The 25,206-nt window shown below is 35.8% G+C and overlaps 1 protein-coding gene across 10 annotated transcripts in view; it reads left to right on the top strand.

The window, feature by feature from the left end:
• The window catches only part of LOC106152448 (potassium channel subfamily T member 2), a 102,361-nt gene that overhangs the window by 34,303 nt on the left and 42,852 nt on the right, over positions 1 to 25,206 (top strand). For 7 of the 10 annotated variants that reach the window (XM_087010057.1, XM_087010063.1, XM_087010058.1 and 4 more), the window contains 14 exons: positions 161 to 297; positions 897 to 960; positions 1,370 to 1,478; positions 1,861 to 1,969; positions 2,249 to 2,398; positions 2,716 to 2,951; positions 3,371 to 3,475; positions 4,365 to 4,397; positions 5,780 to 5,942; positions 6,193 to 6,298; positions 6,716 to 6,888; positions 7,321 to 7,392; positions 7,711 to 7,845; positions 8,473 to 8,584. In XM_087010057.1, coding sequence (XP_086866183.1) covers positions 161 to 297; positions 897 to 960; positions 1,370 to 1,478; positions 1,861 to 1,969; positions 2,249 to 2,398; positions 2,716 to 2,951; positions 3,371 to 3,475; positions 4,365 to 4,397; positions 5,780 to 5,942; positions 6,193 to 6,298; positions 6,716 to 6,888; positions 7,321 to 7,392; positions 7,711 to 7,845; positions 8,473 to 8,584 — 1,704 coding nt within the window. The remainder of the gene's footprint in view (positions 1 to 160; positions 298 to 896; positions 961 to 1,369; positions 1,479 to 1,860; positions 1,970 to 2,248; positions 2,399 to 2,715; positions 2,952 to 3,370; positions 3,476 to 4,364; positions 4,398 to 5,779; positions 5,943 to 6,192; positions 6,299 to 6,715; positions 6,889 to 7,320; positions 7,393 to 7,710; positions 7,846 to 8,472; positions 8,585 to 25,206) is intronic. The other 3 variants (XM_087010060.1, XM_087010062.1, XM_087010061.1) reach the window with 3 other exon arrangements.

The raw sequence follows: 25,206 nt of genomic DNA, 5'->3' as shown, positions 1-25,206 counted from the left end.
TGACTTCAGATATTTTTAATCAAATATCTATCTATCAGATATTTTTGTCAAATATCTATCTATCTATCTATTTATTTATTTATTGTGCATTAATTCCGTAATCTGCATCCCAAACTATTTAATCTGTAAAACATGACACAAAGTCTGTCCCTCACCTCAGGATTACTATGTTGTCTTGCTGAGCCCGTGTGAACTTGACCCCAATCTCAAGGCCATCCTTCAAGTTCCTATCTGGACACAGAGGGTCATCTACATCAGGGGCTCAGCGCTGAAGGATGTCGACCTTTCCAGATGCAGGTAAACACAGACGTGATTTTTTTCCTGATTTGAATCAGAAACTCCAGTTTTTCTTAGCAGTTTTCTGACTTGAGCTCTCTGGTTGTTAGGATATTCAGCCATTCTTCCTACTTTTTTTACAACACAAAATGTGTAGGCAGAAGATAATTAGTTCTAGGGTTGTTTTCTACTGTCATGTCATTGTTTTTTTGTTTTTTTTCGTCTCCTCCCAAAGACCGTAAAATTTTCTCTATAACAAAGTGTTTTATTGCATAACAATACTTGAGGTTGAAATTTGCAATTAGCTAAGTACAAATGGCTGTTGATAAATGAGTGCTCCATGTGCCAGGCAAATATTATCTAAAACTAATGGATAAATGATATAGCTGTAAGCAACAGATAGCCGATAATTAGTTAGAAAAAGTATCACAAGAGAGCATGGATTTATGACAGCATGAAGATTTATACAGTAGCATGTTTGCAATTGTTTATAGATAAAAGAATGTGTGCAAATGTTTGTTACTGTCTTTGTTTCAGTCAGAATACCTAGAGATATCAAGTAGCTTCATTGATAAACATTTTTCCTTTTGTATGTTTTCATATATCTCTGCATGTTTTAGGATGCAGGATGCTGAAGCCTGTTTTATCTTGGCTGAGCGCAGCTATGCAGACAGAAATGCATCTGTATGTATGATGACAAGTATTATTACATATATAAGCTTAATGGAGGTGGCAGTAGATGCAAAAGGCATATATTGGGAATATGAATCATTTGAAAATTTTCCAGCTTTCTGTAATTGTGTTTTATGAGACTTGCAGTATTTTGCATGTTTAATAGTATTCAGTTTAGAAATAATATTTTTAGAAAAATTGCAGTAAATGTTTTTTATCATTTCAAATTGGATCATTGTGGTATATATATATACCAAAAATATCCTTATGGGTATAAATATAAAACTTTTGAAAATGAAATATAGCTTTTTGTCAAAAATTACATTTTTGTGAGTTTCTGAGAATTTCACATGGGTTACACTTTAAGAAAATTGAGGCATTTGAAAATTTTGAATAATTACAGTATTCTTTTACTCCTCAGGACCAGCACACCATCCTGCGCTCCTGGGCTGTGAAGGACTTTGCCCCTAACTGTCCTCAGTATGTGCAGATCTTCAGACCAGAAAACAAGCTGCATGTGAAATTTGCAGGTAAGGTGGCCTGAAAATGCCACACAGTGCATGTTTGCATGTTATATTTACAAGTAAGGTGGCCTGGAAATGCCACACAGATCAGAGATCTGATATTATGGAGATAAGCATTATGTGTTTTGAATGTAGCTGTTGATCTTGTTTCTTGGAAAAGTGCATTAAGTAGACTTTTAAGTCTACTGAAAAGAAATATTCTTATCACTATTTGAAGAGTAAATAAAGTAGTTGACTTTCATTCTGTCTCACACAGAACAAGCATTACAACTGGATTCTAAATATTTGAATGCAATATTTGTTGTGTTATTTGTATAAACAATGGCATCCAGAGCAGTGTTTCTGTGACATTGAATTATCATAATGATAAATGTGTTTTATTTTTCAGAACATGTGGTCTGTGAGGATGAATTCAAGCATGCTCTCCTGGCCAACAACTGTCTCTCCCCGGCCATCTCCACTCTAGTCACCCTGCTGTTACACACCTCCAGGGGGCAGTGAGTAGCAGTTGTAACCAAGATGTGCACATTTTGCTTGGAAGATTTAATTTCTTACATTTTTTTAAAACTCAGATAAAGCATCCGTTTTCATACTGAACGTAAACTGCAGTGTATATATCTTTTTAGAAATTTTGCTTCTTTTATGTGACAGGTTTTGCTTTTCATTGTGATAGTATGTACTAATTAAATGACAGATTTCCCTTTTTCAATGCAAAGATCACTCTATGGATGAGTATTTATCCTGCATGTTGTATCTGGAGACATGTTTATTTCCAGAGAGGGGCAGGCGTCCCAGGAGGAGTGGCAGAGGATATATGGAAGATGTTCTGGAAACGAGATTTATCACATACGCCTATCAGACAGCAGATTCTTTGGAGAATACGATGGGAAGAGTTTCACTTATGCATCTTTTCATGCTCACAGGAAGTAAGTTACTTCAAACTCATCCTTACAAACTAAGTTTGTGGCAAAAGAAAAATTTTGATCTGATTATGAGAACAAAATTTGGTTGCAGGCCTGTAGCTAGTAATAGCGGGGGTTCTTTTTCTGAAAAACTTTTTACTCCTTTTTAACCCCTTAAATGATCCATATAGAGAAATAGCAAAGAAACCATATCAATGTTTGCTACAAAGTAATTTTTTCAACTAGAAGAGCAGTTTTTTGGACCCCCTCAACCCCAACCTCCCCTTACCAATGGAACTGGCTTTCATGAAAACATGCTGTTCTTTAACTATTCTCTCCAGGTTTGGTGTGAGCTTGGTGGCAGTGCAGCAAAACCTGCCAGGGTCCAAAATCCTCCTGAATCCAGGGCCGCGGCACATCATGAAAGCAACGGACACCTGCTTCTACATGAGCCTGACCAAGGAGGAGAACTCGGCTTTCATTCTTGCCATTAGTGATAAAGGTCCAAGGTCCACTACCAGGTTAATTCCCCTGAGTGGACAGGCCACCAAGGTGGCTAGTATTGTAGCACAAGTAGGTAAGCTGATATAGGACGAGGGATTTTTGAGATACAAAATAAAATTGGAACTTGCAAGTGTTGTAGTACTACACTGTAAGATGATATAGGTAAGTAAAATAGTAAGTAGATTAAAAAAAAAAAAGAAATATCACTGAGGAGACGTTCACTAATGTTGCCAGAATTGTGGTATTATACTTGAACAAAGAACTAAAAAGTCATTAACGCTTTTATTTGTAAATAATATTTCTGAGATTCCTGGAATATTATAAATGGTTGCCTGTGCTTTTTAGGAAGATTATATATAACTTGCCTTTCTAAAAGCTTTGCAGGATATGTAGAAGTAGAAAATGTGACTTTGGGATATTTTCAAAAAGAAAATATACCTTTAAAGATTTTCTAGGAACATATACTAATTCATACTTATAAAATTGTCACAGGCACTCTAGCGTTGGAGCTGCAGCACACCAGGTCTTCCACCAGTATCAACACACAGGGCAATGCCACCGATGACCCCGAGAAAGGAAATGTGGACCAAAGTAAAGGTACAGGCAGTTCCAGTCTCGTTCATTGTGAAAATTTCCCCTCCATTTTTATTTGATTAGAACTCTGAAAGGTAAATGTGATTGGCCCTGAAATGATCTTGTGTTATTGAGTTTAATTTGAAAAAAAAAAACTTTTTTCAAAATAAGTTTGTCACCAAAGGAAGGAAAATTTTAGGTACATGCCTGGAATTTAACAGTTAAACCTATTCCTAATTTATCATTGTCTGGCAGGTCCAAGGTGTGCAGTGTAAAGTGCTAGTTTAGAAAAATAATTATACTAACTAATAGAAGGAAATAATAGATATAACTACTAAACTAGTAGTAGTATAGACTTATGTTGATCTAAACATTTTTGCAACTGATAAGTCACTTATTATGTACAGACACAGATATGTCTGAACATATGGCCATCACCTGCATCTTTCATCATCGTCATGGCCACCGTCGCTGTGCACTTTCACCAATAACATGATAAGTGGATTGATAGTTCAAATTAGAAAACCCGCTCTATTGGATTTTCATTTTTTTATTGAATTTTTACATCTAATTTTACATCTTTTGTAAAATTTTCATTTTTCTCTTTCTGGCATTTTCTAAGTGTGAACTTGAACTGTCCTGGGTCTGAAGCCTTATGCTTTTACTTTCATCAGTATTACCTGTTGTGCATTGTTAAAATTTGATGTTGACTATGCAGTTAAGCATAATACATTATTGCATCATATAACTGACAGTATCCTATTTTGTGCACTATTGTTTTCTGCTTTTTGTCTGTACATTTGGCAGCTTTGCTGCCTTGTTTTGCTTTTGTTTTTTGTGCAAGAGATATGACAGACTTGCTCTATTCTTGATATAATTGTAACAACTGTCATCTTTATTTTTCTTGACGAAGATTATGTAACTAAAAATAATAAGCTGAGCGTGAGTAAGTAGTTGTGCCGTTTAATGACCTTGACCTTTCTGCCTCGGTGAATTGTTTTGAACAAAAACCCTGTGTGATTTTAAGCTTTTGATTCCATGTGACATTAATAACATATTCCTAGGCCACTTACTAATAAATTCAAATTGATGAGTCATCCCATTTCAATCAACTAATCATTATCTGTTTCCCCCACTTTTAAAATTCTTGATTTCAGATGATTGCTTTGTTGTATTTGTGTACTCTACCTTCCCTCCTATTATCTCTAACCTGTATGGGCTCCATGTCTTTATGTATTCTTGCAAATTAGAACTTTAACATAGACCTGCAGTTTTAGTGGGGGAAAGCTTTTTCTGAAAATGTTGCATTTTTTACCGCGATCTACATGTGCTTAAAACCTACTGCTAGCATAAAACCTAGATCAAAATTTAATTTACAGGGAACCATTTCCCAACCAAAAGGGTAGGTCATTCGATCACCCCCCCCCCACACACACACACACACAAACACACACTTATACACACACAAGCATGAATGCTCGCGTGCACACACACCCAAACACATCCACCCACCCACACACACACACACACACACACACACACACACACACACACACACTACCTCATGACATGCACCACCTTGTTAGATATGCAAGATGCTAAATGTATTTTATCTCTGGTTATGGAGCCAGCTCAACCAGCTGCCTTTGTACATCCTTACCTTTCCATCAGGCCTTCAATAGTTTCATTTATAGATAACCAGGGATCAGTTTTGAAAGACGTTGATGAAAATTTTGGTGATTTCATAGAGTAGTTTTATGTAGTTGACAATCACGCAAAATGACAAATCCACAAATACTGAACGTGATATGAAAGTGACCTGAAGTCACCAAAAACTATTCAATGCTTTTGTTTCTAGATTAATTTGCTGAAACTAAATTTTTACCATGTGAATTTGTTATTGGTCAAAACTTTATTCTACTGCTGATTTGTTGATGCCTTCATCTCTTGCTAGTGTATCTTCCTACCTGTTTTTTACTTTATTCATTCTTTTTGACAGTTTCTTAATGTCATTGTTGGTAGTTTGTAGGAAAGATAAACTAGTGTAAGTTTTATGGTGCCTGCACATTTAAAGGTTGTATTACAGAATATTTTGAAATTGGTAGGATATCCTTTATAGAATTTGTCTGTAGTTTGAACTGAAAAGGGTTTTGTCAGAAACAATTATTACATTAGACAAAGTAGTATACTTAAATTAATTTTAAAACTTGTCCAGCATAACCAGTAAAAAAACAAAAAAAGCATGTTTTTCCTTGCTGTTGTTGCTAATGTATTCATTTTCAAGCTTTAAGTGTAAGTTGCTCAAATGCCAACAACTATTTCATTTAGAACCTCTTCTAGGGGCAGGTTTGACTATTCAAAGTCTGAACCGTCGCCCAAGTATAGCGCCAGTCCCTGCAGTCCTGGAGGCCCATGGGATCAATATCACTGTGGACTCAGACTCTGATACTGAGGCAGAGAGCCAGATGACAGATGAGACTGATGGATCAGAGTGAGTCATTTGACCAGAAAGAGAAAATATTTTTCTTACAAATTAATAATATTATATTATAGGATTATTTATTTTGAGTTTGATTTTTTGATAAGTCTTTATTATTATTATTATTTTCTTTGGGGGGGGGGGGATGTGATGTAGATGAAATGACATAAATATTTCCCAAAGTATAATTATTATCACTGAAGTGTCATTGTGTGTTGTTGCAAAATAAAAAGAAAGTCAGTGTTGTTTTCTTTGTTTTCAGCATTTTCCCTGGATTCCCCCCTGTTGCCCCATACATTGGTACCAGTCCCACCTTATGTCACCTGCTGCGAGACAAAAGACAGCTGTGCTGCTTACAGCTTACTAAGGTTTGTAACTACATATAGAAACTTACAGTATAAAAAACTGCCTTCCAAGCAGAGATTATAAATATTGCTCTAAGGTCATATGTACATGTATACTGATGCCTGCATAAAGTTGACAGTGTGATATTATGTAGAGTGATTGTGTGTTAGATATAAGGGTGAAAGACATAACTTGATTGATGTAGTCATGGGTTTGGGTTGTACACATCTCTCTCTCTCTCTCTCTCTCTCTCTCTCTCTCTCTCTCTCTCTCTCTCTCTCTCTCTCTCTCTCTCTCTCTCTCTCTCTCTCTCTCTCTCTCTCTCTCTCTCTCTCTCTCTCTCTCACACACACACACACACACACACACACACACACACACACACACACACACAGAGAGATAGAGAGAAATATACATCAATACATACAAAAATATTTCAGGAGTGCCAGCACTGTAAGGCAGTGACAGCTAATGACTACAACTGGAGTAGCAAGGTGATCATTCTGATAGCAGACAATGCCAGTGTGGGCATCTATAACTTCATAGTGCCTCTCAGGTCACATTTTATACCAAGCAGCCAGCTACATCCTATAGTACTGCTGCTGGAAAGAAGGTAGGGGTATTGGAGAGATACTGTTTAAGGAATTTGGATTTTTTGAATCGTTAATTTAATTGTAATGAGGAAGATCAGCTTAGTTTTTTTTATCTATGTAAAAGGCAAAATTTGTCCTAGATTTATTTTGATTCGGAGTTTATTTAAGATGTCATTTTATTTGTCAAAATGGGCAAAAGAATGTTGGAAGATGTTAAGTTTTAAACTATGTTCTTATGTTGTTGGCATCGGATACTTGAGGCCCAAATTACAGTATTTCATTCAGATTGTAATAGATTAAAGTACACCAGTTATTCTGCAGGAAAGACTGAATGTTGTGCACCCAGTACAAAGCTGTTGGACTTGTTTCACCACTTACACAATACTGCCATGTTTCACAACTAACACACTGCAGCTAAGTTTCACAACTAACACAATCCTCATATTTTTCAGACCAGAAGAGAAATTTCAAGAAGTGATCAGCTTCTTTCCTCTAGTGTACTGGATGATAGGATCTATGGACAGGTAATTGTTATCTTTACTGCTTCATTTGATATACTCTTCTCAAGATTCTGTTTGGCTGTTATCACATCTTTTGATCTTTTCAACCTTAGGCTGGACAGTTTTTGAACCTTTTAATATTTTTTCCAGTCCTAGGAGTTGTAGTCTGAAAAGTTATCTGTATTGTGTCTTAGATGACATGGTATGAACTATGCATAATTCATAACTCTGTATTGCTTTATCTGCCTCTTTTCTCATTATTTCATGTTTAACCAATACCTTAAAATGTGTTTCTAAAACTGTTGACCATGATATTGTTTATCAATCACTATAATATTGTAGTATTGATGACCTGCTGAAGGCTGGTATTAACATGGCAGACAATGTGGTGATAGTGAACAAGGAGAGTTCCAACTCTGAGGAGGATGACTACCTGGCAGACTGTAACACCATTGTGGCTGTACAGACAATCTTCAGGTTAGATTCTTTTAGAGGGTATCAGGACAATTCCCCCCCGGACTATTCCCCCCTGGACAATTCCCCCCCAGGACAATTCCCCCCCGGACGATTCCCCCCCGGACAATTCCCCCCCCCCCCCCCTGGGGGGGAATTGTCCCAGAATCCTTTTAGAGCAATCCATCCTGAGAGTGCAATGGATTTATTAGAATACACACAAATGAGTCTTGTTTAAATTTTCCATGATTACACACACTGATTTTACGTTTTTTTTTTTTTTTATGAATGATTACACTGTCTGTTAGCTTAAATTTACAAACATTTAATTGATATGTACCTGTTTGACCTAAAAGTTTTGTTTCAAATTGTGAGATTTTTTGTTTGGTTTTTTAAGGAATATGGCAATATTGTTGAAATTATGCATTGCATAAAGCAGTCTTTATAATATTCATAACTAATAAAAGAATTCCAACCCTATAAATTTGTTACGTACACTAAATATTCCAATGATTTTTTTTTCTTTTTTCAGTAACTATTGATACAAAATGAACTTTTTGCCCACAGTTAATTTGTTACAGTGGACCAGAGATTACTGATAAACATACAATATATTGCTTTTCAACTCTTGCCTTATCTTCTTATTTGTAGGCTATTCCCGAATGCCAATATTATAACAGAGCTCTCCCAATCCTCCAACATGCGCTTTATGCAGTTTTTAGCCAAAGACAACTATTCCCTCAGTCTCTCCAAAGTGGAAAAGGTAAGTGAAACTTGAATAAGTGGGTCACTCTAGCATGTCGTTGTCAAAATTTACACGTTTCAATGGCTTGGACAGAGTCCATTTTAGCCAAATGATCCCGACAGTAGATAATACTATTTCATTTAATGCCCTTTTTATTTACCAATTTGGTAATTAAGCAATGTGATATTGGCTAAAAAGGCTTTAATGTAAGTAATGGAATAAATCCACACAGATTATGCTGGAGTGATCAGGAAAAAAATGTTCCACAGAAAGTGGGAATTTGTGATTTCCTGCCAATTTATCAGACTTCCTCGTTGTCTGAGGAAATTGGCCACAGTGCTGATATGTTAATGACTGCCTCACTGCTAAAGCCATCTACACCTCAAGGGGCTTAGCTTTCTTTAATTGAGGTTGCTTTAAAATTATAGGAATACATGTATGCAATGCTCAATAAATCTGATTTGAACCCTATTGATTATCAGATGCCTGGAGACCAAGCAGCTTGGTGGCCATGTCCAATTGTCTGACATCTATTGCAGCTTAATTTTTGTTTTGAATTTATATTCCTGAGGGAATACTGGTTTAATTACCAGACTTTCTCAATTTTGTGTCATAGTATTTAAATTTGCTTGAAGAGCTATAAAAGAGAAGTGAATTTGGTATTTGTGGAAAAATCCAGTTGCAAATGAGCAGTCAGACACTAAAGTTGTTTAAAAGCTTAAAATATAATTTTATTAAATCAGTGAATGAAATATGTGCGTAGCAGTTTTCCTTGTTCAAGTGTTCTCGAGTATCATTCAATCATTTGTAAATAACATCCACTACGCTTTAGTTTTCCAATAAACAATCTGGTAGCTCTTGAGATCAGGTGTTGGAGAAGCTTGTTTTTACCAAGTGTTAAATCATCAGTACCAAAACATAATTTGCACTTGCATTTTAGAGTTTCTTAGTAAAAGAGAGCAGACTGTCAGAGTAGGCTGGAATAAGATAATTGGTCATGAATTACCATATGTTGACAGTGTCTATTTTGAGAGAATGAAGAGGAGGAGGAGGGACACACCATGAGTGACTTTTATCATCCTTTCATTGGCTTGTTTACACTTTTACTTTGTCACAAAAGATTTTGAACTTTTGAAGGAAGTAAGAGGTTTTTAAAAAGTTTTAACACACTGGCTGTTTCTCGTTTTAATCCTAAATTTTAATTCAAATTATCTTTTAATACACCATCTTATTAACTGTTTTGTTTTCACTTCTTAAACTTCTGGATTTTATTATTAACATTACTTTTTTATCACTTTTAAGAGCTCCATTAGTATTCAAATATCTGAAATATATATTTTACATGTGCGTGTGTGTGTATGTGTGTGGTATTAATGCTCAACCTAATAATCTATGGGAACAGACATGAACAAGGACATGTTGGAAAGTTTAAAAAACACCCCCTCTCTTCTTGAGCATAACTTGAGCTACATATGGGCTAAAAACTAGACAGAAATCTTTTGGCTTAGATGACGGAAAAGTGGTGGTTATGGGATAAACAAGTGCCATGCATTTTGATCTCACTTTTTGATATTGATTACTGCTGATAACTGGCTCTTTACCGAGCCTATACTCATTAAAAACAGGATGCACACACTGCGGTTGACTTACTGGTGGTATGGTCTATTAGGTAAATGGTGATTGTGATTCTTATTATACCTTAGTTACCATTTGTTTAAGGAGCACTTTCAAGGAGACATTAAGGCGCCTCTCAATTCTTAGAAAAAACAATCAATTGCATGCCACGTGCATTAAAGATGACATCTGTGATTTGACTTGTAGGACTAAATGGCACTTTTATTTGGTTTCCTAATTTGCTTAGCTGAAACTTTACTGGATGAATGAAATATTTATATAATCATATAAGCATTAGTTACTATAATTTTTATAACTCAGAGATAAAATGATAACAATTAGGGGTAACTGTATCTTTCATAAGATAAAATGATTTTGTGGTTAGAAACTAGCTTTGAGACTGTAGTATTGTTTTGCATGTTGCAGCAGAATGTTCCAGTCAATTTTGTTTCTCATTGAATGGATGGATGGAGGTTTTGTCTGTTGATTTTTATCATTTAAGCTCTCTCTCCCTTTCTCCCTCCCTCCCTTCCCCCCTCTCTCTCTCTCTCTCTGTAAATGTGCAGAATTAGAAAGGCCAAATATGAGATGTGGATACAGGTGAGCTTTTGTAGAAACACTTTGCATTTCTTGATTTGTTTTTTTGAAGAAATATAGGTCAATTTAACTTTCTTCACAAAGGCGCACATACTGCCCTGCAATAAACGTTTAATTCTTGAGTGATTTGTAACTGACCAAAAATTTGCATATTTTAATTAATTAAAATTATTTTATTGAATTTCTATTAGATTTTATATCTAGTAACAGCTCCTTAGCCAGCGATTTTAAAAGAGGGTCTATTTCTGATAAAGTGGACCTTTTAACTAGATCAATTTTTGCCAAGAGTGGACATTTTTCTGGCCAAAATGGCAGTTACCTCAAACCCCTGAACCCTTACAGGCTATAATTAAAATCAATAGTAATGGTAGTATTCAGATTAAAGTTGAATATGTTTTACTTTTGCAATAGGGTTATTAGAAGATGCAGTGATGGAAGAAACCTGAAGAGCCTCACAACATATTTAATAAAACTCATTTTAGATCATAACAGGTGTCTGTTAGGTTTTAGTCATGTGTGATTTTTTTCAGTCCAAAATTAAAGCTTTTCAACATCAGATCATTGGCTATTGATTATCCTTATGGAAGATTCTACACAGTTGATCTGTAAAAATTGGTGGCCTTTTGGGGACTTTCATTCGATTTCCTTTAATTTAAAAGGCAGCTGATGGAATAAAAAGATTATACGTAACTAAAATGTCTGATCGTCCTGCTGTAAAGTTCACTGAAATAGTATTATTGAAGAACATCGTGGTGCTTTCAATAAATGCAAAGGATTGACCAAACTTAGAAATGAAAGAAGGAAATAGAAAAATTAATTGAATGATGAGCTTTTGTGCTACTGCAATTTTATATAATTCTGAACATGCAATTTTGCATTGATGTAGTTGAACCAGGACACTCTAGCTTAATTTTATTGTCTGGATATGGTTATAGAAGAAAAGGATATATTTGGCACCCATGATTCATCAATACAGAAGGAATTGTCAGGGAAATAAATGAAAAAGCACTCTCTCTTTTCACTGGGAGAGAACTGAGGCCTCTCTCACATGAATAGAAAAAGAAATTACAGAAAATATACCAATTAGGCTATGAGTAATTTGAATATCTAAATTGATTGGGAATGACGCAGATACGCTGCTGACAATAAGGCAGTACTTATTAACAATTTTGGATAGTGAGTCTGAACAAGGAAGCTTATGATTAAAATTTTGTCATTCTTTGTCACAGCTGTTGGCTGGTTTCAGATTTTTTTTTCATATTTTGGTTGTATCGCCTTGTTTTCTCTGGATCAGCATCAACTCTCAACCCCCAAGGGCGGCTAACAATTTAGAATTTCTCAGTATGACTTTCCATACAATTAAACATTAATATGTTGCCTGCATTGTTTTGCTTTCAGTTATTACCCATCCTCAATTTGTATCTGCTTCAGACCATGTGCATTTAGTGATTGACGAGGAAACAACGTGGATATATGTAAACATTTTAATTGGTTGACCCGACGTAGGGACATCTTTCCTTTATCTAGCAGCCGCTGATCTTGGTGAATTGCACTGCATGATCACGTGTAAATGCTAATTCATTTGTCTGTCAGGTGAAATGAAAAAAGGCCCATGCTAGGGAAAATAACCTGAAAGAGGAAAGAAAACATATTTGAAGAGTAATTAATCCTGAATGGCCGGATGTGATTTGGAAATTGTGCTGTGGGGAGAGAAGCTGAAATAGCCAGGCTTAAAATTATGTAGTATCGAACTATAATGAACCTATTTTTTTCAAAATTGGTTTAAGATAATTGCTTTTTTGTGGACATTTCCCACTTGCGTGATGAATAAATGTCAACAATTGAAGTCTAAATACAATTGTATTTTGTTGGTGATGAGTAAAAAATGAGCGCTTTTGAAGCATAGGAGAAATGTGCACTTTGGAATTGTGTTTTTGTAACATTTTGAAAATTCCACACCAATGCAGCTCCTCATAAACTATTTTATGTAGAGCCCCAAGCATTCACTGGATGATTTTAATTAACATTTAGACCCTAATAACAAAATATGATTGGATGCCAATAACAAAATATGATTTCTAGTTCAATTGATGCATTTTAAATGTACAGGTTTTAAGCTCTGGTAAATGATTACAGTTAAATTAGATGATTATTTTGGATGCTATTTCTATGTCCTAAGTTTGTACAATATAGCATGTCTGCTGCTATCCTGAAAAAAGCAAATGTAGCTACCTGTAAGGTATGGAGTTTAAGAATGGTAAATAGATAAAAAAGCACATTTTAATGAAATCTGGGCACAGACAATATCAAAAATCATTTCTTCCCTTTTAAGGAATTTACTGTCATAAATTGGCTTGGCTGAAAGACAACCTCTGCTGATTAAAAATATTTCGCTCATTGCAGTATCTTCTTGAAATGTTCCTGAACCTCAGATGTTGAGTTTGATTGTATATCATTTACTGAGTAGGATCTGTGATCATGCAGATACCTGGCCATTCTACTGAGAGTTCTTGATTTGGAATGTAATTATAAACAACACTTGGGAATTGTTGGCCATTTGACCTAGGTTTCTTATCTGTTTATTTACAATGATGGGAATCTATTACCCAACACTTTTGCCTGATCTTAAATTTATCTGTACACTAGATAGTAGATTGATTGAAAATTATTCCTTTACCAGAAGCCTTCAAAACTAAAGAATTTCAAACCTTCATTAGTCAATTAAACCTAAGCTAGCAAGAAGCCTTTGGATAATGGAAACTTCCTGCAACAAGTCCCAAGAAGGCCTTCAGACTTGCTGACTCGCACTGAAAAATAATTTGCTAAATGCTGACTGTGCAATATGAATTGAGTGTAGACATTTTTAGATGTGTTTGACAGCTACAGGTGACTTGTTTATTGATTAGCATTGGTCCAAGGGGTATTGATTGAAGGCAAAGAGTGCAGAATGATCCATGTGATACTGAATGTGATGTAAGATACAAAATTGTGTATTTGTGCATGTTTGCATGCTGAGCGTCCCTCTTGGCAATAGTATATTTTATCCAAATGACTATATTTTCACCATATTCATGAGAAAACAGAGCAAAATGATCATGAAATAATTACTGGAGTGTGGTGGGTCTACATGTAAAACTTTGTCTGCATAACATTTTTTTCATTTTGATAACTACCTTGTGAACATGTCTTACAAGTTTAATCCTAGATGCATATATAATGTATAATAATCAGATTAATGTTCTTATTACCTGGCATGTTGTGCTATATAATTGATGTGCTGGTGACATTTTTCAGTGTGATTGGCTAGAATAATCTGATTATGATTATTGTTAGTACCATCAACGTGAGCACTGGCGGTTCTCATGAATTTAGTCTCGGCCTGTCTTGTCTGTTGTATTGGATACTGGAAATTACAGAGCAACTTCTTGTTTGTATAAACTGTATACCAGAGTGTATTTATAATAATTTAGACGCATTGCACACGCTTTGGATAGCAATAGGTAAATCAGTCTATCTGTGACTCATTCTATTTAAAAAAGGACCCCTCTCCAAAACGAAAAAAAAAAAAGGGATAAACAAATAAATTAAAAGGAAATAGCTAAATGCAATTCTGAGATATTGTAATGCTTCTGTAAAATGATTTTTGAGACCTTTCCATTGTTGTTGTGCTAGGGGTCCAAATAATTTTGGCCCCTTATTCCCAGGTCTTTTTTATGTAATTTTGTCTGGACATTCCACTTTCTTAATCCATTTTGATATCCCTGACTAAATCATTTGTCTACCAAATTGGGGAATGAAAATGTCAGTCCACTGCGTTCCTGGTGGGACTGCTGTAATTCATTCTCACTGTCCAGAGGAACAAACATGCCATTTATATTTAATTTGGATCAGGAAGAAGGTTATTTTCAGAAAAATTGCTCTTTTCCGTTGCTCTGTTAAAAGTACCTTGAGGCAGATTATGAAATCTATTGACACTGTCTTTTGTTTTATTGACTGAAACAAGTACATGTCCCACTGTTTTGGCTATAAAGCAAAATGATATTAAAAGATAGGAAAAGTTAAATGAAAAATTAAAAATAGGCTTGTTATTACAGCATTTTATGACTTGTGTCCAAATGTTTATTTTTTTTTCTTTGTTTTTTTTCCAGATATTCTTATTTTTCTTATTTTCTAGAAAAATTGCTATTTTTTCTTATTTTTGTGGTCTAGAAAGGATGTTATATGTCAAGTCATGCGTGTTATCAGAAAATAAAATGTAGATGCCTTAGTTAACATGGAACTATTTATTAAGGTTTGGGGAAATTTGGCAAAGATATTGACTAACTGAGCTTGGACCTACGTGTCCTGTTAAAATACAGTGCAGGAAGGTGAGAAGATTACAAAAAAATCATTTGAAGGTTAAGATTGATAGCCAAAAGGTAGATGTTTACTGGAAGATTCCTATATGTATGGAACACACATACTTTCATTGGCTAAGCATCTGATCTAGACCTGCTATTCATGGTATTCTTGAGCAATGGGAGTTCATCAAAATGCTGACCAAGAATGAGAAGATAGCACCATAACCCAGCAACTACAAAAGAGCCACAGCTCAAACTACAATTTAATTGTGCTAATATATACATGATACATAGAATATGTTTTTTGTGAACAAAGCAAGGAAAATTTGAGAACCACAGGCCCCACAGATCATTCGGTATGTTCCATATGTGCAGGAGATTGTCGAGAGCACATTAATCTGGCACTGATATATCCAATATGAACTGCACATTATAGAATAACAAAATCAGTTTGATTCATTTTGAATCTTTTTATCTAATTTTCTCATTTTTCTTTCTGATCATATTAATCCAAAGAAATTAGATATTTTTAATTTGGTGGAAATATTCCTTAATTCAAAGAAATTAGATATTTTTAATTTGGTGGAAATATTCCTTAATCAGCTTATGCTTGTATCTTATCTACATGCTTAACTTATTTTTGACTTGGTGTCTCCAAAAGCTCTAATGGATAAACTACAAATAGATTGGGGTTTTTCTACAATGCCCATTCACATTTGAAAATAAGCCATTTTTCATCGATTTTCTGAAGGGCTAGTCTACACAAACTAAAAATTGAAAATTTATGCATAAAAAATATGCAGTTTAACTGATGTTTTCAGTGGCTGAAAAAAGCATGAATTTGCAATATAGGATTGGTATAACTCTTGGAAAAGTATAGAAGTGATTAATAAAATGAGCTGAATTGTACAGGCCATGTCCTCTTTGTCAAAATAGAATCAAGGCATTGATGATTTAAAATAACCAACTCAAAAGCAATTTAATTGAGCTGTTTGAATCTGTAGAAAGTATGTCAGGTAGAACTAAAATGGCCTAATCAAAAGCAAATTTGAATGCATTTTAAAGGTTTTCTATGCAGGATTTTCCTTTGAAATTCTTTGTTGAAATAGATGTTTTCATGAAGTCAGCCATTTTGGTTTTCTGTATGATTGATCGGTTGTTAAAACTTATAAATGTTTCACTCAGCAGTATTTCTGTTTCAGTGCAATTTATAAGTTTCTCGATAACTTAGGTGATAATTCAGTGGGGTAAGACGCCAGTTTACATTGGGAGTTATTAATTCGGGCTTACAGCCTCCAGAAGTACCATGTATCTGACCATTATCTCTGATATTGCAATGATTTATGGCATGCCCCTATCACAATGTACGGGTGTATTATTGAAAATGAAGCACTGGAAGTTCATATTGATTATTATTTTTGCAACGTTAAATCAAGTCTTTTGTCTCATTTTCAATGCCATAAACTTGTCTTCATTATACAGCATACAAGCTTGGGGCAGAAGTGAAATGATCAGTTTGCATGGGTTGACAGCTCTACGGCAAGATTAATATAAAAGATTACGTAGACTGTGTTCCCATAACCTTACTGTACTAGCAGGATCAAACTACCTCAGCAGGGCTTCTTGCTAACACGCAGTCAATGTAATCAGCTCAATTGTCTGGTATGCAAATCAACATGAACAGCATCAGAGACCACAAAGTTTTCCCAACTTTACCCAAGTATTTTAAGTTACCTGAGGGTGTGCCAGATATTTAAGCCACTTTAACTAAATGCAATTTAGTGAGAATCCCTGCGAATTTAGATCAATCCAGCTAGTATGTTAGGGTTATGGGAATGCCCCCTTAGACTATTTGATGCAAGCTCTGTCGCTGATATTCACCTCTCCATTCTGCCATAATTCAAATTGGTATACATTACAGAAGTTTTCCTCCTTATTTGGACATTGTTTTGCCAATCTGTCACCAGGAAAAATATTTTTGTTTTTTGTTGGTTTCAGGGCAGATAGTAAGATTTGGTGCACAAAATGGATAAAATGTTGAGATGAATGGGATCTCACTGTTTTCAGGACATTTTCAGATTATTTGTGCAATTTTTTATGGTAAGATGAACTAGTTTCACCAAGATTGCCACTCAAAGATGTATTGTGTATTTGTTAAGAAGATACCTTTCTTGGTCATAATGGTGTTAAATATAGATGCATGGAGGTGTCAAACAAAGATTGATATATTGTAGAATCAATGGTGAAAAAGCTAATTGTACCACCAGCGTTAGCGCTGGCGGTACACATGGTTTCAGTCCCGACCGGATCGTTCCGCTGGCTCCTGCGGCTCCGCCTACAAGTTACCGTTACCGCTTCTCCTCCTAGACGGTAAGGGCCGCCATACCCATCTCTTGGATTTAGGTCACCTATAATCTCAACTCGTTCCACGTAAAATTTGGGCTTTGTCGGTATTGGGGTCTGGGTGTGGCACTCATTGCAATGCACCCTTGTCCAAAAATGGCAAAATTAAATGCTAATTATCTACCCTACGGAAGGAATTATGGGAAAAATTTCTACAGACGGCTTTCCAAAAGTCATATGTGTATATTTCAAATATGCCCTTGGATTTGACCTTTGACCTTTATTTCAAGGTCAAACGGGCCAAAATTTTCAAAAAAATAAAATTTTTTACGAAAAAAAATTTTTTTGCCCTGTTATTCAGACACCACACAGACTTAACCAATAATATTATTGGAAAGTGTTACCCTTCGGGTAATCTTTCATCTCCGTGAATTTGGGGTCAATCGGTGCATTTTCATGGGAGTAGCGGCCATAAGATGCCGAAACTGAAAACTGTCTCTAATTCGGGGACCGTTAATGCTAGAGACCCATTCTTTTTTTGCATTTTGTAGAGCATGAAAAGCCCAACACTGGTAGGTTTTCGAGTTACGCTATCAAAAAGTACATATTGGTGGAGAAAGCAAAATGTGCAGTACGCTATAGTGAGGCGGCTAAGCCAAAAAATTGTGCAATAGATGATAAAAGCATGAAACTTTCCACGATGAATGACCATTGGGTGTTTGTCTATTTTGGATCGGGGGGCAACTCCAAAATTCATTAGTACTCGGATGAGCGGCTTTCTTAAATATTCATCGTGGAAAGTTTCATGCTTTTATCATCTTTTGCACAATTCTGGATATAATTTGGACTTAACCGCCTGACTAGCAATGGATAAAAAATTTTGAACTCTGGAAAAACTAGAGGATCAGAGAGGCGATACTGCCTCCGAATATTGTACCACCAGCTGGGGTAAGAGCGATCGTATAGACCCACACACACACAAAAAAGGGACACCACCACCAGTCTTGTGCTTGACAAGCTGTAAAAAATGCAATCAACAAGAATTCTCAAAATATGCAAAAAAAAAAAATATATATATATAACTAAAAATGGTACAATCAAAGTTCAATTCATAGTAAGGTAGGTCAAAGGTCAATTTCAAGGTCACAGTAAATTTCCAGTATATGACTTCCTATTCAAGTTCAATAGCAACTATGGACCTATCTCTGCCAGTTTTGGAGATAAAAGGGAACCAAAATTTGTAAACTTCAATTCATGATAAAAAGTAGGTCAAACGTATATTTCAAGGTCACACTTAGATTGCCAGTATATGACTTCCTATTCAAATTCAATAGTAACTATGGGCGTATCTTGTCAGTTTTGGAAATAAAAGCATAAAAAAGTTGCAAAGTTCAGTTTTACTATTGAACTTGGATAGGAAGTCATACACTGGCAATCTAAGTGTGACCTTGAAATTGACCTTTGACCTACTTTTCACCATGAACTGAACTTTGCAAATTTTGCTGCCCTTTTATCTCCAAAACTGGCAGAGATAGGTCCATAGTTACTATTGAACTTGAATAGGAAGTCATACACTGGCAATCTAAATGTGACCTTGAAATTGACCTTTGACCTACTTTTCACCATGAACTGAACTTTGCAAATTTTTTTCCATTTTATCTCTAAAACTGGCAGACAAAAAAGACAACTTTCAAATTGTTAGCGAAAGTTCATTCCCAATGTGAAAGAGATGTGGACGCCATTTTCATATTTGAGTCTTCGTTGGCCAAAGAGCAAGGAAGAACGTAATTTTCGTATCCTCAGTGGGGGATCGTTGCAATCGTATATTCATTCAATGGCTTTTGTTTGGGAAAGATCGTCAACTAGTGAGACAACCCCTCCCCCTTCTTTTTCCTTCCCATATGAATGCTCTTACTCCAGCTGGTGGTACAATACCAGGAGGTATCGCCTCTCTGATCCTCTAGTTTAATCAGTGTCCTTGTTCACCTAAGGAGAGCATAATAAATGTAACACATTTTTTAAAGCAAAGTGGCAAAACCATTGTACAAAAAATGCTCTTTTAACCAAATTGCCCTTACTTTTCACCATGTTTTTTGTGTCACTCCTGTTTTACACTTATCTTTCTGTTTTGAGAAAAAGTTGCAGGTACTCCAGGAGTTAATATTGCTTAACAAAGCTCTAAAGAATTTATGGAATGCCTGTCCTGAGAATACTGCATAACTTGAAATGACATTCTGAACATGTAATATCTATAATGTCATTAAAAAGATCAGCAGGAATTCCAGGAAAATTGTTTCTGAGGATAATGTTAATCATATTAGATTTATGATTTGCACTCGCCAGCAATGTTTTTTATTTGTCCACAATCCCCCAGACACCCCTTAAATTCTGCCTATGCAATTCAAAGTTATGTTTGCAATTAATATATCCAAGTGGAATGGCAAATGCCACTGTTTAACAACTGTCATCAATCCATGTCCCTAGGCCATTCAGAGGCTCTGTATTTCCAAAGGTTCATTGTCCAGGTTGGTGCCCACATTGTCCAGGTTGGTGCCCACATTGTCCAGGTTGGTACCCACATTGTCCAGGTTGGTGCCCACATTGTCCAGGTTGGTGTCCACATTGTCCTGGCATGTGTTCACAATGTCCAGGTTGGTGTGTGTGCATTGCTTTTATAGTTCTAGTTCCATTAGAACTTGAATCAAATGAAGTGTGATTCGATTGTCATTTTATCTCTATTTCTTTTTGTTGAAGGGGATGAATAGTGTAGTTGTGCAAATTATATAAGTATTACTTTAAGAAAAAGCAGCACGTCAAAGATACGTCAATACAGAAGCTATAATAATGGCATTTGTGAGCTAATGGATTTTAAGGCAAGACAGTTACTTTTGAGATGAACAAAGTCAGACCCAGATGGCCAGCAAAGAAAAGGAAGCATTTTGAACACAGTTATAGCAAACAAAATGACTTAAGGGTTTGTTTTGCACTACTGAATGTTCCATTGGGCTAATGAAATGGGTTACTTCAATGGTGTAAAGATTAATGTGCCCAACTGCACATGGTGCTACAAAAACTACACACTTTCAAGCAAATTGGATTCTAAAAATGTATTACTTTGATGGCGTGTGCATGCTTTTCAAAACCAAACCATAACCACCCACAAAGAAGATACAATTGCAGCACACCTACTAACAGATCACGATATAATCAAAGTGAAATGTTATCAGTCATTTGGGATAGCTGTAAGGAACTGAGGAAGTATTGCCCTGATGGTTCACATATAGTCCGTAAAAGTACTGGAATTTGGCTGAAAAGGATTTGGTCTCATTTAACTGGTTTATGTGTGTTAGTATAGATTTTTCACATTAGTTCTCATGTTTAAGCATATTTGTAGATTATTTTAATCCTATTTATTGATTTTTGCTTTTTCAAAACTGAAATGCTCAGTATGATAACAGTCTTCTGTTAAATGTTTTATTAACAACTTTTAACTTTTCACAATAAATAAATAAATACATAAATAAATGAATTAATAACAGACAAACAAAGAAAAGTACCATTTATGAATTTAAAAATTCAGGGGAGCAATCATCTGAATGAAAATTGTTTTTATTCCAAATGTTATTTCTGTCGGAAATTTGCATGATGTCAGTTAAATGATTTAGTTGGCAAACAACTTGCCATGTCCTTTCATGCCTCAGTGCCACTTGTCCTAACAATACGTCAAGAACAAACTGACAGCGTGTTTCATTAATTCAATCCTATACTGAAGGATTCTGTTGGATGAAAGAAAAAAAAACTCAGAACTTGCATCATTTATGTCCAGAATGTACATCAATTTTTGTTATTTATTTGTCTTTGTGGCCTTTAGTTTCTGGTCGTTTTTCATTATTTTGATACGTGCCTTGTGTCTCAGGAAATTGGCTCTTTTTTTTTTTCATTGAAGAAAATTAAAAAGTTTGGTCTCATTTTGTGTATCATAACTATTTGTCTTGAAAGAAGGATGTTCAGAAATTGCTAACCCAATTAATGTGTAGGCACACAGACAAAAAACAGAGAAAAACCAATTGGTTGTTTCATGATTGCCGTAAATCATGTCACATTGATCCTTAAAAAACTGAACAAGAGTTATTAATTGTACCACCAGCGTTAGCGCTGGCGGTACACATGGTTTTAGTCCCGTCCGGATCGTTCTGCCGGCTCCGCCAGCTCCGCCGGCTCCGCCGGACGGCTACCGTTACCGCTTCTCCTCCTAGATGGTAAGGGCCCCCGTACCCATCTCTTGGATTGAGGTCACCTACAATCTCAACTCGTTCCACGTAAAATTTGGGCTTTGTCGGTTTTGGGGTCTAGGTGTGGCACTCATTGCAATGCACCCTTGTCTAAAAATGGCAAAATTAAATGCTAATTATCTACCCTACGGAAGGAATTATGGGAAAAATTTCTACAGACGGCTTTCCAAAATTCTTGTTGATTGCATTTTTACAGCTTGTCAAGCAGAAGACTTGTGGCTGTGACCCTTATTAGTACCACCAGCGTATACGCTGGCGGTACTCATGGTTTTAGTCCCGACCCGTCTCGTACAGCTCCGCCGGCTCCTGCGGCTCCGCCGGCTCCTGCGGCTCCGCAGTCGGGCGCCGGAAACAAGTCACCGTTACCGCTTCTCCTCCTAGACCGCCAGGACCTGTGTCCCCATCTCTTGGATTTAGGTCACATATAATCTCAACTTGAACACCCTTTTTTTTTTATCTCTGTCGGTGCATTGGCCTGGGCGTGACACTTGTTGAAACGCACCCTTGTCAAAATTTTTGAAAATTCAAGGCTAAATATCTCCCAAACCAAAGGAATTATGGGAAAAATTACTACAGAAGTCTGACCGAAACTCATATGTGGAGATTCCAAATATGCCCTTGGATTTGACTTTTGACCTTTTTTTCAAGGTCAAACAAGCCAAAATTTTCTAAAAAATGGGAATTTTCTGCAAAAAAATATTTGTTTGTGCTATTTTTTGGAAACTACACAGATCTAAGCTCTCCTGTTACAGTGAGGGGTTACAATTGGGGACTCCTTTCATCTTTGGGAGTTTGGGGTCAATCGGTGCATTTTCACGGGAGAAGCAGCCATTAGATCCCGAAACTGAAAACTTGTTTTTATTCTGGAATGGTAAATGCCAGAAACCTTTTGTTCATCGCATTTTGTAGAACTTGTCAAGTGCAATACTGGAGGTGGTGTCCATTTTTTTGTTTTCGATATGGTTTAGGCATTGCGCTATATCAAAAATTACAACATTGCAATATTCAGTGGGGAAAATGATAAATATTCCAAAATTAGCAGAGATATGCCCATAGTTACTATTGAACTTGAGCAAGAAGTCATATACTGGTAATCTAACTGTGACCTTGAAATTGACCTTTGACCTACATTTCATGATGAACTGCACTTTGAAGTTTTCTGATCTTTATATCTCCAAAACTGGCAAAGATACGCCCATAGTTACTATTGAACTTGAATAGGAAGTTATATACTGTTAATCTAACTGTGACCTTTAAATTGACATTTGACCTACTTTTCACCATGAACTGAACTTTGCAAATTTTCCAGCCCTTATATCTCCAAAACTGGCAGAGATACACCCATAGTTACTGTTAAACATGAATAGGAAGTCATATACTGGCATTCTTATTGTGACCTTGAAATTGACCTTTGACCTACTTTTCAACATGAACTGAACTTTGCAAATTTTCTATCCCTTATATCTCGAAAACTGGCAGAGATAGGTCCAAAGTTACTATTGAACTTGAATAGAAAGTCATAAACTGGCAATCTTACTGTGACCTTGAAATTGACCTTTGACCTACTATTTATGTTGAACTGCACTTTGCATGTTTCCTGGCCTTCATATCTCCAACATTGGTAAAGAAATGCCCATAGCTACTATTGAACCTTTATAGGAAGTCATATACTGTGGCCTTGAAATTGACCTTTGACCTACCTTTTTACCACAAACTGAACTCTGCATATTTTCGTGCCCTTCATATCTTCAAAACTAGCAGAGATCTGCTCAGTGTTGTCCCTAGGTTTTCTCTTTTGTCAGCATACCGGTATATGCAATACTGATAATGCATTTCAAGGAAAACCAATAGGCCTATTGTCTAGAAAATCACAGGAGTGATCAGTGTTAGGAAAATATAGGTCAATTTGAACATCTCCTTGATTGGACCATTTTAACTGTTATGTTTTTTTGATTTTTTTTTTTTTTTTTTTTTTTTGTGCATATTTTGAGAACTCTTGTTTATTGCATTTTATAGAGCTTGTCAAGCACAAGACTGGTGGTGGTGTCCAATTTTTTTTTATTATTTTTTTTGGGGGGGTGTCCTTACGAATGTGCTTACTCCAGCTGGTGGTACAATATCCAGAGGCGGTATCGCCTCTCTGATCCTCTAGTTTTGTGTATGTGGGGGTCTATAGGAATGCGTTTGCTCCAGCTGGTGGTACAATATTTGGAGGCGGTATCGCCTCTCTGATCCTCTAGTTTAATTTAGAATTCCAACTAGTCTGTGTTTTTAAATAGTTTTTGATGGCACTGGTTGACCTAACGTGGCACTGGATGACCTCACAAATATTATACCTCATACTGTTACTTGATTTCCCATTGCAGGATGCAAAATTTAATGTAATTGCGCTGTGATCACTTTCACTTCCTGGTTTTTGGAAAGAAAGATGATTACCTTGATTAAAATACAGTTGCAGATGTCAGCAAGTGCATTATCCCACATCATCTCATTTTGGGGCTTTGTTAAATTTTATCCGATTTCCTACAATTTCACCGTAACTATAAGGATGAGCAACTTTTTCAGATGAGTGGCAAGCGCTGGCAGTCGGATAGCTTCTTTTTTTTTAAAGTTTTTTGGCTGCTTACTGATACACTATCAGATATATTTTATGGGACAAAATTATCAGTTTCAAAGATAATCATCAAAGCCAATGCATTCAGTGTTAATAAATTGATTAATTGTTATTTCCTTGTCACAAGAAACTGTGAAGTTGGCAGCTTAGCACTTTCTAATGATTAAGATAAGTATGATTGACAGAGATTTTATAGGTTTTAGATCTTTTACATGGTGGATAAGCCTCAGTTGATTATCAATTAAGATAGCTTAAATGGCATTTTCTAGATAACCAGCAATAATGCTACATGTGGAATTCTATCCATCATTTTGAATTGTAAGGTAAAGGGTGGGAAAAAGGAATATCTTGCTGTTAGAGTCTGTTATCTCTAATCATTTCTAACAGGAATATATGATGCTCCTAACATTTGAGAACTTCTTTAAGATGCAGGTAATGGCAGATCTCAACCTCCCCCCGCACCCCAAATAATGACTGTATCAAATTTATATACGAAACAATTATTTGGCTGCATTCATGTTAATCAGAGCCAGTTAAAATTTGGCTTGAATTGGTTCCTATGTGATATTGGGTGCAGTCAACATTTGATGAGTCTCTACTGACCACTGACTTAAATGACTTGATCTTTTTATTAAGGAAAATCATAGTTTTTCCCATGAAAAGATGGACTCATTATAGATGAAAAGTTTTGACTGAGATTTGCATGCTAAAAACTGTATTGAACAACATGGCATACAAAAATATCTTGCCTTTGTCCTGGGTAGTTTTCTGACAGGAGAGAAAGAAGTTCAAAACTGATTATATATTGGCATCAAATCTTATGAGCCAAACTACCTATTA

The sequence above is a fragment of the Lingula anatina genome, chromosome 3 (assembly GCF_051362555.1).
Source record: "Lingula anatina isolate TDL-2025a chromosome 3, LinAna3.0, whole genome shotgun sequence".
NCBI classification, from domain to species: Eukaryota; Metazoa; Brachiopoda; class Lingulata; order Lingulida; family Lingulidae; genus Lingula; species Lingula anatina.
The sequence above is the reverse complement of the archived record's forward strand: the minus strand, read 5'-3'. Positions and strand labels throughout refer to the sequence as shown.